Source organism: Notamacropus eugenii, chromosome 2, assembly GCF_028372415.1.
Source record: "Notamacropus eugenii isolate mMacEug1 chromosome 2, mMacEug1.pri_v2, whole genome shotgun sequence".
Lineage (NCBI taxonomy): Eukaryota > Metazoa > Chordata > Mammalia > Diprotodontia > Macropodidae > Notamacropus > Notamacropus eugenii.
In genome coordinates this window covers 527885336-527900279 of record NC_092873.1, presented here as the reverse complement: position 1 = coordinate 527900279, position 14944 = coordinate 527885336, and the positions used below count along the sequence as shown (strand labels likewise).

Sequence of the window (14944 nt, the reverse complement as noted above, 5' to 3'; positions counted from 1 at the left end):
AATCTCCTTTGAGGCTGTACTTCACACACCAGGCCCTTCTGGCCTGTGGCCAGAATGTCTATGGCCATTTTGTGGGTCTTGGGGTCACGCACTACATTCTGCCCCTTGCTCTTGATAAATTAAATAAACTGGGTACCCCCTCAGCCCAATAGAACCTGCTCTCCTCCATCCTGGTCCTTCGCTTGAGGTTCTGAGACATCCTGTTGGGCTCCTCAGCCTCTTTCCTGAAAGTCCGTAAGCCATAGGTTTGTCAGGAGGGGAAGATGCCTGCTTGCTAAGGAGCCCCTTCTCCCCTCCCAGCTATATTGAGCACAAGATGGAGGTCCCTTTTCCACCCTTTCTTGCAAACTTCCTCAGAGCCAGGAGTGTCAAATGTTTAGATTTTCAGTGCTATGTGTCGTTAATGTGGACTGCAGAACTGCTACTCACACCCCCTTTCTTTCCCTGCCCATTTTCCATATATCTCCTTACTTCATAGGTCCCTGTTCTCCGCCCCTTCTCCCAGCCCCTAACAAAACCCTGACATATCACCTGTGGCTACCAGCCTTGGTTTAACATTAGACATCACACTATAGAACACAAGAGGAGCTAGCCTTGGCATTAGGAAGACCTGTATTAGAATCCCCACTACGCCCCCCCCCCTTCAACAAGCTGTGTGACTCTGGGCAAGATGGCAAACCTTTGTTAGCCAAAAGCATCTTTCTAAGGTTTTAAGTTATATACCGTTTTAGATCTTTGATGCACCAAGACACGATGAGGTTCAAATGAGGCTAGAGATATGAACACATATATAAGGTGCTTTGCAAACCTTAACAATGGCAGCCACTATTTATGTGCACTTTTTGATGTGCAATATGATTCACACAGATCTTCTGATTCAATAACAACCCTATGAGATAGATTCTTAGTATCCCTATTTTACAGATGAGGAAACTGAGGCACAGAATGTGACTTGCTCAGGGTCACACAGCTGGTATCTGAGGCAAGATTCAAATTCTACTCATTAGAAATGTCAGTGACTAGTATATTATTATTATTTTAAAGGAAGAATGTGGTTGTTTGATCTTTGGAAAATTAAAGAAAGTGTTGGCCATTTGCCCAGGGTGAATGGATTGAGGCTGGAGGAAGGTCATTCCTACTCATCCCCTTCTCTTTGATGTCTCCCTGGTAACTCCTTGAGCTGGGGCTACTGAGGCAGCCTGCCCCCTGTGTCCCTCCAGCCCTGAAGGAAGATATCCACAGAGGGTTACAGCAACTCATCCTCCTTTTCTGGCCTAAAGGGACATAGTTATAAAACCTGAAACTCTAAAGGAAAAAAATCTTAAATACACATACGTCGTCTCAGGTGAAGACTCATTTTTGTCTCTGAATGCCGAGCACCTGACATACAAGATTGTCCTCCATGTTCAAAGGACCAAAATGGCACCACTAAGTCAGGGTCTGCAGCATGACCAGCTGTGACTGATCAGACCAAAGAAAGCTCAGAAGCCTCTGCCCCAGGTCAAGCACAAATAGGTTGCTAAATCTGCACATCTCACATTTCTTTTGAGCCCTGCACCTGATGTACAGTAGGCATTTAATGAATACTTGCTGTCTACACAATCAATCCCCATTCTCCTAACCAGCCACCAACCTCAATGGAAGCAAATCTAACTCAAAAGCAATTGGAAATTGCTGAAGCAAGGGCAAAGCTGTTGGGCAACCCAGATTCTCACAAATGTTTGCAACCCTGGGACAGTCAGTGGCCCGATAAAAGAACATTGACCTCAAAGATCAATGAAGTTTCCCAGCAGTGGTGATGAACTGGGGCCCAGGGCTTGCAAAATTACCTTCATAGCCCTCCTTTTGAGCAGAATTTCTGAGAGAAAGGTGGGAGGAGACAGGCAGTAAAGCTGATCAATAATGTTGAACCCTCGTGAAAGTCAAGTTTGAGCACTGAAGGATGAAGGTTATTATCCCACATGCAATCTACCCCTGCACAAGTTGTAAGACAGGCCAAGCTTGTCCTACAGGATTCATGAAACCAGGTCTGTCACAGGCCAGGAGGAGGACAGGTATGGAGCTGGCTGGGGACTCACCCACCTGAAGCTCTCAGAGATGGCATAATTAGTTTGGTTTAAAAAAAAGGATATGAAAGCAAAGGAGTGTGTCAAATTCCTTTTCTTTCATGCTCCTGGCACTGAGGTGAGGTAAAAGGAGGAGCCCAGGTGGCCTTTGCCCAGTCAGGGAGAAGAAGCCTAGAGTGGCAGACACTACCAGGAAAAGCCTTCCTGACTTTGGATGCTCACACTGCAGTTTCCGTCGTAGGATCTACATCTAAATCAGCTCTTAAGATCATGCCATGCTGACTGGGATAGATAAATTGGGATAGATAAAAGAAGAAATCTCTCAGTACTTGAAAAGCTGTCCTGTGGAAGAGGAATTTTAATTGTTGTTCAGTCATGTCTGACCCTCTGTCACCTCATTGGGGGTTTTCTTGGCGAGGATACTGGACAGTTTGCCATTTCCTTCTCTGGCTCATTTTATAGTTGAGGAGACTGAGGCCAATGGGGTTAAGTGACTTGCCCAGGGTGACACAGCTAGTATGTGTCTGAGGTCACATTTGAACTCAGGTCTTCCTGACTCCAGGGACAAGGAATCATGACCAACAGTTGCAGAGGCAGGTTTGGGCTGGATATGGTGGAAAAGTTCCTCACTACTGGAGCTGTCCAAAAAGTGCCATGGGCTGGCTCAGGAGGTGTGTGTGTGCAGGGGTTTCCCTACCTGGGGGTCTTTAGGCAGAGGCTGAAGAAACTGCTTCTCAGGGATGGTGAAAAGCTCCCTGGCTCTAGACAGAGAATCTTAGCCTGTCCAAGGGCCAGCCTCCTTCTGTGTAAAATGAAGGGGGCACGGGGCCTAGGTCTCCTGGCAGGTTCTCTCCAGCTCCACTCATGATTCCAGCTTCTCAGCAGGAACTTGCCTTCAAGTACAGTGGAGTCAATATGGTTCTGAGAGCCTTCCACCTCTGGGATTCTGTGACTTGAAACTGGCATCAACTCTGGAGTCCTGACCCCAGAACCCCTTTCTCCCAAGATGCAGGGACCTGAGCCAATCATAGTAACTCATGTTCATGAAGCACTTTATAGATGACTACAGTTTGTACTGTTAACAATAGCTCACCAACAACATGTCCAGCACTGTGCTTTATAAATATTATCTCATTAGATCATCATAACCTGGCAAGGAAGGTATTATTATAATCCTCATTTTACAGTTAGGGAAACTGAGGCAGATAGAGGTTAAATGACTTGGTCAAGGTCATGCAACTCACAAGCTGGATTTGCACTCAGGTTTTCCTGACTCCAGGCCCAGAGCTCTATCCACTGAACCACCCAATTGCATGCTCCTTGAATCCCTGCTCTAGGGGATGTAATGCAAGTATATCTCCTCTGCCCCCCTCATTTTGAAGATCTTCTTCTAAATTATTGTGGGCCCAGACCCCTCTGGCCTTCCTGATGCAGGGCAGACACAGCCACCCACACAGCTTTGATAAGCAAGTAGTCACCAGCCATGATCCCTCAGGTAGGATGGATCAGTGATCCTGGCCATCTGACCTACCACTAAACCCTAGAGACACCAGGCTTTATCATTTGCTCTGCTCTTGTGTCTTCCAAGACATCACCTTCTGCCTTTCCAGTACACTCTAAGGACTGGGGCCTTTCCATCTCTCCTGTAGCCAAGCTCTTTTCCAATGTGAGCGCCTTGAGAACAGAGATAATTTCACTTTTCTATTTGTACCTCTGGCAGTTGGCACATACAATCCATCATTCATTCATCCATCATTAGCAAAAGAAGGCTCCGAGTCACACAGCTCATCAGTGGCAGGTCAGACGGACAGATAGGGACCAGACTGAGACTCAAAATTTCTCCTCTGAAAGTTCTGTGGAATTATACCAGACTTAGTCTGAAGTTAAATTATTGCCACCATGCCTGGTCCGTGGATCATAGGATTTAGCCACCATGGATCTCAGAGGCTGAGTCCAATCCCCTCTTTTTTTTGTAGAGGAAATTAAAGCTCAAAGAAGAAACACTTGTCCAAGATCACATAGTTAAGAAGTAGCAGACTGAGAACCGGACTCCAGGTTCCATGCCCATTCCCCTATGTCATAGGTACTGTTATGAATTCATTACTTCCCTTGTAATACTCTTAGCAGAGATGTTCCAGCATAGAAAAGAGCCTCTAATATCAGAACAGGTCTGTGCCCCATCTTGGTCCTGGAGTCCAATGACCTGGGTTCGAGTTCTAACTCCATTGTATATTAATGGTGTAAATTCTCTGACCCTCAGCTTTCTCGTATGTCAAATGGAGATTATAAGACTTACTGTCTTTATTTCCTAGGAATAGTTGGGAAGTTGTTAGGAAATAGGCGCTTTATAGTACTCCAAGTGTTAAAGTGTTATAAAAACAACAGTCATCATTATCATTCCAGACAATCCCCCCTCCAAAAAACAGAATAGACTCCCACCCATTATGGAATCCAAATAACCCACATCCTCCCACTCATCCTACTGAGAGGAAAGGCCACACTTGGTTTCAATGCTCCCTCTAGTGGAGGCAAAAATAAAGGGACTTGGGCTCTTCTGAGAGTTTTGCTTGGCACACTAGAGGGAGAATGGGAGAGGGGGAGGGGGGGACAGGAGGGAGAGGAGAACAGGGGGAGAGGGGGAGAGGGAGAGAGGGAAGGAGGGGGTGAGACCTCAGGTTGGTCAGGAAACTTCTTAGGTTGAAAAAGAAGTGCATAGGATTGAGAGCACGGCAGAAACAACCGTGACCCCATGAGCTTGTTATACTCTCAAGGTTCTGAGGGCATGAAGAGGCTGTGAGGGCTGAGTTTTCTTCTGTCCTCATAAATAAAGAGGATCAGGGGTAGCTGCCTGATTTTTTCTCATTTCCCCAGGCAGCAGAGGCTAAGAGACACCTGAAGCAAGCCACCAGCCAGGCCCTGAGACACCCACCACTGGACGTGTCTGTGTGCACGTGTGTCTGGCTTGCCAAGGATGATGAAAGCTGATTCCTCTATCAAAAGCAAATCCTATTTCGATTCCATTCATAAGATCACAGATTCTAGGGAGTTACCTCAAATGCTATGAATTCCCACCCAGCCCTCATTCTACGTATGAGGAAACTGAGGACAAGGGAAATGAAATGACTTGTGCCTAAGGTGGGGTTGGAGCCCAGGTTCTTTGAATCCAAAGGCTGGGTACTGTACCACACTTCTTAGTAAATGAAATACTGTGTGCCAGGTACCCTCCTGGAGCCTTCAAAATTCAGTTTGCCTTTCTTTTTCTTGGGGAGAGAGAGGAAGGGGTGTGGGTGAGTGAGTGAGTGTGTGAGTGTGTGAGTGAGTGTGTGAGTGTATGTGTGTGTGTGAGTGTGTGTGTGAGTGAGTGAGTGTGTGAGTGACTGTGTGAGTGTGTGAGTGAGTGTGTGTGTGAGTGTGTGTGAGTGTGTGAGTGTATGAGTGTGTGAGTGTGTGAGTGTGTGTGAGTGTGTGAATGTGTGTGTGAGTGTGTGTGAGTGTGTGTGTGAGTGTGTGAGTGAGTGTGTGAGTGAGTGTGTGAGTGTGTGTGTGAGTGTGTGAGTGTGTGTGTGAGTGAGTGAGTGTGTGTGTGAGTGTGTGTGTGAGTGTGAGTGTGTGTGTGAGTGTGTGAGTGAGTGAGTGTGTGAGTGTGTGAGTGAGTGAGTGTGTGAGTGACTGTGTGAGTGTGTGAGTGAGTGTGAGTGTGTGAGTGTGTGAGTGAGTGTGTGAGTGTGTGTGTGAGTGTGTGAGTGTGTGTGTGAGTGTGAGTGTGTGTGTGAGTGTGTGAGTGAGTGAGTGTGTGAGTGTGTGTGTGAGTGAGTGAGTGTGTGTGTGAGTGTGTGTGTGAGTGTGAGTGTGTGTGTGTGAGTGTGTGAGTGTGTGTGTGTGTGAGTGAGTTCTATGATTTCAGCAGTAGAGGGAGGGAAGTAGAGTTTCCTAATGAGGAAACTCCCTCCACTAAGGCAAATCACCGCCCTCATCCTTTGTGTTAGATGTTGAGGAGTTACCTGGGACACTGAGAAGTGACTTGTCAAGGGCCACACAGTTGGTGTATGCCAATGGCAGGATCTGAACCCAGGTCTTCCTGACTCCAAGGCCACATCTTCTCTTTGTTCAAAGAAATAAAAAGGGCAATTGGGAGGTGAAGAGTACAGAGCCTGGACCAGGTGGGTGACAATAAATGCTTTGAAGTTTACAAAGTGCTTTGTGCACGTCATCTCAGTGAGCATCATGGTGAAGTGTAGGTATTATCCCCATTTCACAGATGAGGTAACCAAGGTCACAAAATTAAGTGACTTACTCATGGTCACACAACTAGCTCGTAAGAGGAAGGCTTCCACAGTAATATGAAGGCTCAGAGCCTCCAGGGCGCAGTGACTCACTGGGGATGTAGGTAGCAGCCTGGCTTTGCAGCCTTGCCCAGGAGACACGAAGGCCCTGTTCCAGTCCCTGAGGCTGCTTGAGCCTAATTTGTCCTGAGCACGGTCCCTAGCCTACACAGGCATGCATTATCTATAGAATTACAAGGCAGAGGTAGGCAGGATGACTTCCCTGAATCTCAATCATCAATTTCTTATGCCTGCCACTTTGAGGTTTAAAATAAACTTCCTGGCTTTTTAAAATGCGTCTGGGGTTTTAGGGGAGATCTATACGCTAGCATTTTGTTTCTGAACCATTTCCCCTCAAAGAAAACATACAATTACTGGCACTTAGTTGGAAGAAACCAGAAAACAATAGAAATATTATAAAAAGTTGGGGGAATGAAGAGGGCAGAGGTGGGAGGGAGAGAAAAAAGTTAGGGGAATTTGAGGCGTGACTCACAGCTTTACCTGCCAATGTTTCGCTTTCCAGTTCACTCTTGACCTGCTGGGTCCTTTCCTTCTCACCTTCATGTGACCATTAACCCATATAGGTTTCTGATGATCCTGGTCTTGTTCTCACTGACCAGAAAGCTGCCAGAACATTGATGGCTATTGCTTCTCTACCCCTCCTGCAGGGAGTCCTGAGCTCAGAGTAGGTCAATTTCAGAGCCCTTCTTAGAGGGCTGGACCAGATGGACCCCAAGGTCCTTGGCCTGTCTTTAACCGTCTAGGAACCCAAAATGAAGAGGCAGCTCATGGCCTCAGAAGCCTGAACCTGAAGAATCCTCTCTGTGATATGTGCAACAAGCGGTTGACTAGTCTTGGCTGGAAGATCTCCTGTGAAAGAGAATTTAAGCCCTCCACATTCAACATTTGGGTAGCTCAAGAATCTGCTATTCTGTTCTCCTAAATATATGCTCCTAGATCTATGAAGCAGAATTCCAGCACCTGAAAGTGGGAGAGACCCGAGAATGAACACACACACACACGTTCATCTAGCCTTGGCTTGAGGACCTCTGTGAGAGGGGAACCCACCACTTCTTAGGAAGTTTCTCCTGACATCAAGCCTAAATTGTCATCTTTCCAACTTCTAGGGTGACTCTCAATTTTGCCAAGTCTTCATCCTCACTCATGGGACTTTTATAGAACTTTCCATTGACCGTTCTTAACCAACTCCCTAGCACCATGTTGCCCTGGGAAGGCAGAGGAGAAAAGCAGCAAGGGTATTTAGTCAGAGGACCCCCCTTTTTCAGCTTCCCTTTGTGGATTGTCTTTCTTCCCCCTTTGAACTCTAAGTCCCTTGAGGACAAAGACAGACTTTCTTTTTCATATTTGTATTACCAGGTTTAACACGGCATCTGGCACATAGTAGGTGCTGCTGATCCAGTACAAGAAAAGAAAGTATATTTGTGCTCTGACCTAACACAAATTATGTCATTTTCTAATTCAAGATGAGTTTCTATTTAGCAATACTTAATTTTTTTTTTAACATAATACCAGTGGCGTTTGTTTTCATAGTATCCTCTAGGATGGGTTTTTTTGACTGTTTAAAGAAAGAAAGAAATTTTTGATCTAAAAATAACCACCAAAGGAAAGACAAGAGAGCTTGGGGAAACTGTACTTTCAGAGGAGAAACAGAAACTGCCCTTTGTCCAAGAACCCTGGAAAAATGAGTAAGTAACTACCTAGAAATGCTTGTGACTCGGGAGGGATTTTCCCTCTTCTCTCAGCTCTAGGGGCTGCGCCGAGTCATTCTGTGCCCCCTCTTAATGTAAACATCCGACAAAAGTGAAACAGCACCCCGAGTCTTTCCTCAGGCTGAGAAAACTCCCCTCTCTCTTCTCAGATGCTGGCTTGCTGGGCTTTAACTGGAAATGATCGGGACTCAAATGCCCAGCAGCAGCCGCTGAAGCATCCCTGCACAGTGCTGCTGCCCCAAGGAAGAGAAAGCCTCAGGCCTGGCGGCTGGTCCTCGCTAAACTCACAGCTCTCTTGCTACAGGACTCCTTTACGTGGCAAACTCCTTGAGGGAAGATACTTTGTTTAGACCAAGGGGAAGAATCTAGCCATAGTTATCGTGTTTTTGGCCAGACACTGAGGAGCAGCCACTAAAACTTTGCTGGAGAGCCTTGGCTGGGACCCCTGGAAGCATACACCATCGGAGAGCCCTAGGACAACTGACTTCTCTGGGCCTCAGTTTCTTCTTCTGATAAAGGAGGCAAGAGCTGCCCATTCAGTTCCGAGGCAGATAAGACTGTCGATTATCAAACTTGATTTGTCTGTCCTCTGGCCCTTTGTACCTAATACACCTGGTTTTGCCCTCTCGATGTACAGCCGCACAGGGTTAATAATCCTATTTCCATGGCAGCCCTTATAGTGCATAAAGCACACCTCAGCTGTCACCTGGTCTGTCCCATACACTGAGGAATCCCCCACTATCACACACTTGATGGCCAGTATCCAGTCTTGGCCTAAAAGCTGACAAGGAGAGGGAGCCCACCAGCTCTAGGCTTTTGGACACCTCCTACTGTTAGGAAGCCTTCCTGACATGAATAAACCGTCTTGCAGCCTTCCCATTGGGTCTCCCCTCTGGATCCAAACAGAATGTCCCTCCTTCATTTACTGAAAGGCAACTCTTACACCTCCCCCAAATCGTTCCTTCTAGCTGAACGTGAGCCATTTCTCCAAATACTTCCTCCAATGACAGGAGCTCAAGGGCCTTGGCTTCCCCTGCTGACCTCCACCACCACCCTCAAAGCTCATCAGCCTCCTTCTCGAACCACGGTGCCCAGAAATGAGCACAAGGCTCCAGAGGAGGCTGAGAAGGGCACAGAGCAATGCTTCATTCCCTTATTCCAGGAACAGTAGCCCCTATTAGTGCAACCCATGTTTGCATTAGCAGTTATATCCCATTGCTGGAATCAGACTGATCGTGCAGTCCACTTAAACCCCCTGATTTTTTTCAGAACAGCCATTGTCTATTCAGGTCTCTTCCATCTTCTATTTGTGAAGTTGAACTTTTGTGTCAAAGTATACAGACTTTACATGAATTGCTAATGCATTTCACCTTCCTGGATCTAGCCCAGTGCTGGAGCTTCAAGAACCATTTTCATCCAGATTCCATCATCTGATGCCCTGCCAACTCTACCCAGCTCTCGTCCTTCTGCATCTTTGTCCAGCAAACCTCACCCAAGTCACTGACTGGCCACTTTGCACAAGACTAAAGATCCCCGGGGCACTCTTCTGCAGACCTTCTGCTATGCTAGCACCAAGTCATTAGAACTATGGACTCTCTAAATCTCGCTATCCAACCAGCTTTAAAACAGTCTGGCTCCATTACTGGCCAACCCATACCCCACCATCTTCTGCACAAAAATAGCGAGAGCAAGGTTATCAGAAGCTTTACTAAGATCAAGTAAATGATACCCACAGCCGTCTGGTCTCTCCAAGTGTTACCTTCTCCAAGGCAATCATCCCCTAGTCCTTCACCCAGTCATCGCATGGCACAAAGCCCAGACTCTTCACCACACCCTGGCTGCCCTCCATAGCCTGCTGTCTAGGGTCAATATCCTTTAACACTGTGGTACTCAGGACTGACCAGAGTATTTTAGCTGTAAATTCTGACTAGGGGCAGGGATAGCAGACTCACCCTGACATTCCTAGAAATTGTAACTCTCTGAAAGCACCCCAAGATGGTGGTCACTTTGGTGGCAGAAGCAGTTGTTTTGTTTTATTTTTAATCTGAATGAATGCACCTTGACCTAGCAAGTCAGTCCATAACCATTTGCTAAGTCCTTATTATATCCCAGGTGCTGCGCTAAGTGCTATGGCAGTAGAAAGACAGTTGGCCTGGGAGCCAGGAAGACCTGGATTGTAGTCTAACTTCTCAGTGCTCCAGGCAAATCTCTAAGATTATACATTGCAAAGAAGGGGTCTTGTCCTCCTCCAAGAGTTCCCTAAGCCATTGAAATGACAGGTCTAACCTCTATCTTAAGGAATACAAATGGTTGCAGCCATTCTAAGGCTTTGATGGCCAATCCATATGCCATTTACAATAAGTCCCTGATGTAGAGGCTGATGCTGGTAGCCAATAACTTTTGTGTGTGGGAGACAGGATGGGGAGGAGGGAGAGAAAGAAGGAGAAAAAAAGGAGTGGTAGAGAAGGTGAGAGAAGAGTGAGAAGGAAGAGGAAAAAAAGATGGAGAAGGAGGAAAGATGAGAAAGGTAGAAAAAGGGAAAAGAGAGAGGGGAGAAAAAGGGGGAAGAGAGAAAAATGAGGGTGGAGGAGAGAGGAAAGAGAGGAGGAAGAGGAGAAACAAGATAAAACCACAGTGGGGAGGAGAGAGCTCCTTCCTTCTCCACCACCGTCATTTTTGACAAGTGAAGGATCCAAACTATCCGTCAAATCCCTACCTCCAAGCCCCCGAGGAACCCTTCTCACATGGAGTTTCCTTTCTGACTTTGTGGATCTGTCTCAATATAACTGCTTTGTATCCTTTTCTGGGGACAATGATGAGGAAAGGGAAGTGGGTTTTGAGAAACAAGGAGCAGCCTCTTTCTGGAGAGTTCCTCCTCAAGCCCAGTAGGGCCCTAGAGTTAAAGGGGCCAAAGTGTGGGGCAGAGCTGGGAGCAGGAAAGGTGACCCATGTCCTTCTTACAGTTGGGGGTGGGAAGAAACATCAATGAGTCTCTGTTTCCCTTCCTTCCTCTTTTTCTCTCCCTATACCAACACCCCAGAGTCATAGATGGGGAAAGAACTCTCTGTCCACGCTTGGCTCTTCCCCTTTATGATTAGGGGACAGGGAGTAGGACCTGGAGTGTGGCATATTGTCAGATATATTTGGTGTGTTGGTTGGATTCCTGATTTTTTTCCTCTTCCTTTTAAAAGTTTTGTCAAAGAGGATGAATGGATGGAAAAGGGAATATATTTGGAAATTAAAGTGGTGTAAAAACAAAAGATCGATTAAAGAGATTTTTTTTAAAGAAAGCATGCCGGATGTATAGTAAAGGACAAGGTTACAGAATGTGGAGGATCACAGACTGGGAGCTAGAAGTGATCTCAGAGACCATAGAGGCCAAAACTTTCATTTTACAGACAGCAAACTGAGGGTCACACATGCAGTACACTTCAGAAGTGAGCTTTGAACCCAGATCTTCTGACTCTAGGGGAAAGCCCGGGTTGGTTATGGGACCACAGATTGGACCAAGGCTAAGGAAGAGGGAATACGGTTGTCAGAGCGGAGGAAGGTGAGGGGAATGAGGGTGGGGGAAGGCCTGGTTGGGGATTGATATAGGCAGAGGAAGGGGTAAGAGGCTTTAGAGACCGTGGAGAGTAAACCCTTCATTTTATAGAGAAGAAAAAAGAGAAATAGATGAAATTTTTTTCCCAGGACCAACCAAATAGTAAATATCTGAGGGAGCATTCTGGCTCCAAAGCCAGCACACTGTCCACACTCCCAGGCATGCCTTGTTGTGATTGGGCAGAGAGAGGATTTGAGGGACAGGAAGTGGTTGTTCTCGGGGGGAAAAGGGTCCCAGCAGACACTGGAGGGAACAAACTCAATTTCTTTCCTTCCTGCCCTGCCCCCTCCAGTCAAACTTTCCTTAGTCCCAAGAGGAGCAGGATGATCCTGCCCACTGCCGATGATACATCTGCAAGTCTGGCCAAAACTGGAAGTCTTGGATCAGCAGACCCAGAGCATCCATCTCGGAAGCCCCAGGGCTCACCCCTTCGTCTGTGTTAACTCCCCCACCAGGAACCACAAGAGAATCACAATTCTAGAGCTAGAAGGAATGTCAGAGGTCCCCTTACTCAACCTGTGCCATCTTACAGACGGGAAAACTGAGACCCAGGGAGGTTAAGTTAAGGAATAATTTCTATCACTAAGGAGATGCGGGTGGCAAACTGGCTCCAGAGTCAGCTCCAAATCTGACACTCCAAATCTGTGTGACCTTCAGCAATTCTCTGAGCCTCAGACAATGCTCTCTAATATAAGTGGGCTTTGTTCTGGGCAACTAAAGGATGTTGGAGGACAGAGAAAGTGACTCATACTTCAGGCTCATCTCTGTCTTGAAGCTCTCGTGATACTTGAAAGAATTCGACAGCCTTTCAGACTTCCACCACAGCCTCACCTTCCAAAACAGAGAGATGTTTTGTAGGCCCCCTTCCAGGTAGTCCACTGTGTACCACACGTCCAGCATTCCAACCGGTTCTGCTCAAAAAGAAGAGAAATAAACTGTCTCAACCGGGCCACGCAGAGCTTTTAAAATATTGATGACAAAGGCATTTTAAATAAATTTATAAAAATGCGAAATGTCACACAGTCATAGGCTGTGGGAGACTCAAAACCTGGGGCGGGGGGGGGGAGACTTTGTTTTTATAAAATATTTTGCTAATTTCAACATAATTTGGTATAATTCAGTATAATTCTGCAAAGGGACCCAGAGGCCTCAGCAGAGACCCCCACAGGGTCCATGACTGAAAATGGTTCAGGAGCTCCTGACTTAAAGGCTCTCCCAGGTTAAATGCATCCCATTTCTAGTCAATTCAATTAATCAAAGACCTGCTCTGTGTCAGTCACTGTTCTAGAAGTAAGGGGCAGAGGCAGTTCTGCAGGAGATAGTGTGCCAGTCAAATCCAGCCTCAGACCCTGGAAAAGTCACTTAACTTCTGTCTGACTCAGTTTCTTCAACTATAAAATGGGGATAACAATAGTCCCTCTACCTCCTAGGGTTGTTGCAAGGATAAAATGAGAAAACATATGTAAAGTGCTTAGCCTGACACATAGCAGGCACTTCATAAATGCTGAATTGACTTACTACTATCTTGGATTGTTAATTAAAGATGGAACTGTCAAAATGTCATATATTTCTATGTCAATGAATTGTGATTTAACTGGCACAGAAATTTTCTTCAGTCAAACTACATACATCTTAAAGATTTTTGAGACTCAGGAGATTGTCACATGCCCAAGGTCACTCAGTAAGTGTTGGAGATGGGATTTGAAACTGGGTCTTCCCCATTCTGGGTCCTATGCTCCATTTACCTTACCATATTGCCCATCAAATAGTGATTTTAAAAAGTCATTTTAAAAAACCACAAAACAAATCACCCTGAAATTGATGAAAACCTTATTTCAGAAAAAAATTTTACCAAACAAAACCATTGCATGGACCTATTGTGCTTAGAGGCAAAAAAAACCCCAACAAAAAAGCCCCCCAAAACCCAATTTGAGATGTAGACCAGAAAATTGAATAAATGACATTTCATAAATGACACAAACTCTTGAACATAGGCCTAATTAGCTGGAATAGAATCAAAGAGTCACACCATCCCATGCAAATGTGTAAAGGTTTTCCTTAGCTCTTAAGTCAACAAATTGAACTTCAGTACTTGGTTTTGATCCTTAGGGGAATCATCGGTTTAAACACCTTGTTATGAGATATTTAAAAATATGCTCTTTGGTAAGGGGGTGGGGAAAGGCGGCTTTAAAACAAGGCATATCTACACACACCCTCATCTATGTGTACTGTGTATGTAGTATGTATCCATCAACAAGCATTTATTAAATGCCTACTGTATACCAGGTACCACAATAGTATATATTTGAATCTTGCTCTACTTGTAACATCCTTTTCATTACTACTATTATTAGGATTAATAATGACAATTCTTCGGAAGAAAATAATAACAATACTCCATTAAACTTGTACAATGCCTTGGAATCTTCACAAAAGTGATTTCATTTGGTTCCCACAAAAACCATGTGAGGTAAATGCGGCATATTCCTTTCCCTCCATTTTGCAGATGGGGAACCCAAGTTCAGTAATGGTTAAATGACTTGCCCAAGGTCTCCCAGCAGGTAGGATTCAAATTCACTTCTATCTGACTTCAAGCCCAGGACCCAAATTACTATTACCCAGAGTTAGGCAGCTAGTGCCTTTTTCTGAAAATAATTATTAGTACTAACAAGATATTAGTTTTTGTTCGGTCATATCCAACTCTTGGTGACTCCATTTGTCATTTTCTTGGGAAAGACACTGGAATGGTTTGTCATTTCCTTCTTCAGTTCATTTTACAGAGAGGAAACTGAGGCAAACAGGGTTAAGTGACTTACCGAGGGTCACACAGCTAGGAAGTGTCTGAGGACAGATCTGAACTCAGGAAGATGAGGCTTCCTGACTCTAAGATCAGCACTCCATTCACTAAGGCAAAATCAGAACCCAGGTCTTCTGACTCCAAGTCAGTGCTCATTACTGATCTAACATGAGCCTTCTAGGAGGTCTTTCTCTTTACATGATAAATTGGGCAGGGCTGAGAAGCAGTGACATACAGAAGCAAAAGCCCAAAGCTCGAGGTCATGATCAGTCACCATATATTTATTTTTTTATTCTGGGCTTATTCTACCAGGCACTGGGCTACACTCTAGCGATACAAAGAAAATGAAAATATAGTCCTTTCCTGAGGCAACACCTGTTCTAAGGAATAGGGGTCTAATCCTAGCTTATACAGTTACTACTGTC

General features: G+C 45.5%; 1 protein-coding gene across 2 annotated transcripts in view; it reads right to left on the bottom strand.

Annotated features, from left to right (window-relative positions):
• The window catches only part of IL12RB2 (interleukin 12 receptor subunit beta 2), a 75697-nt gene that overhangs the window by 24798 nt on the left and 35955 nt on the right, over nt 1–14944 (bottom strand). For both annotated transcript variants that reach the window (XM_072649771.1, XM_072649772.1), the window contains exon 8: nt 12554–12633. In XM_072649771.1, coding sequence (XP_072505872.1) covers nt 12554–12633 — 80 coding nt within the window. The remainder of the gene's footprint in view (nt 1–12553; nt 12634–14944) is intronic.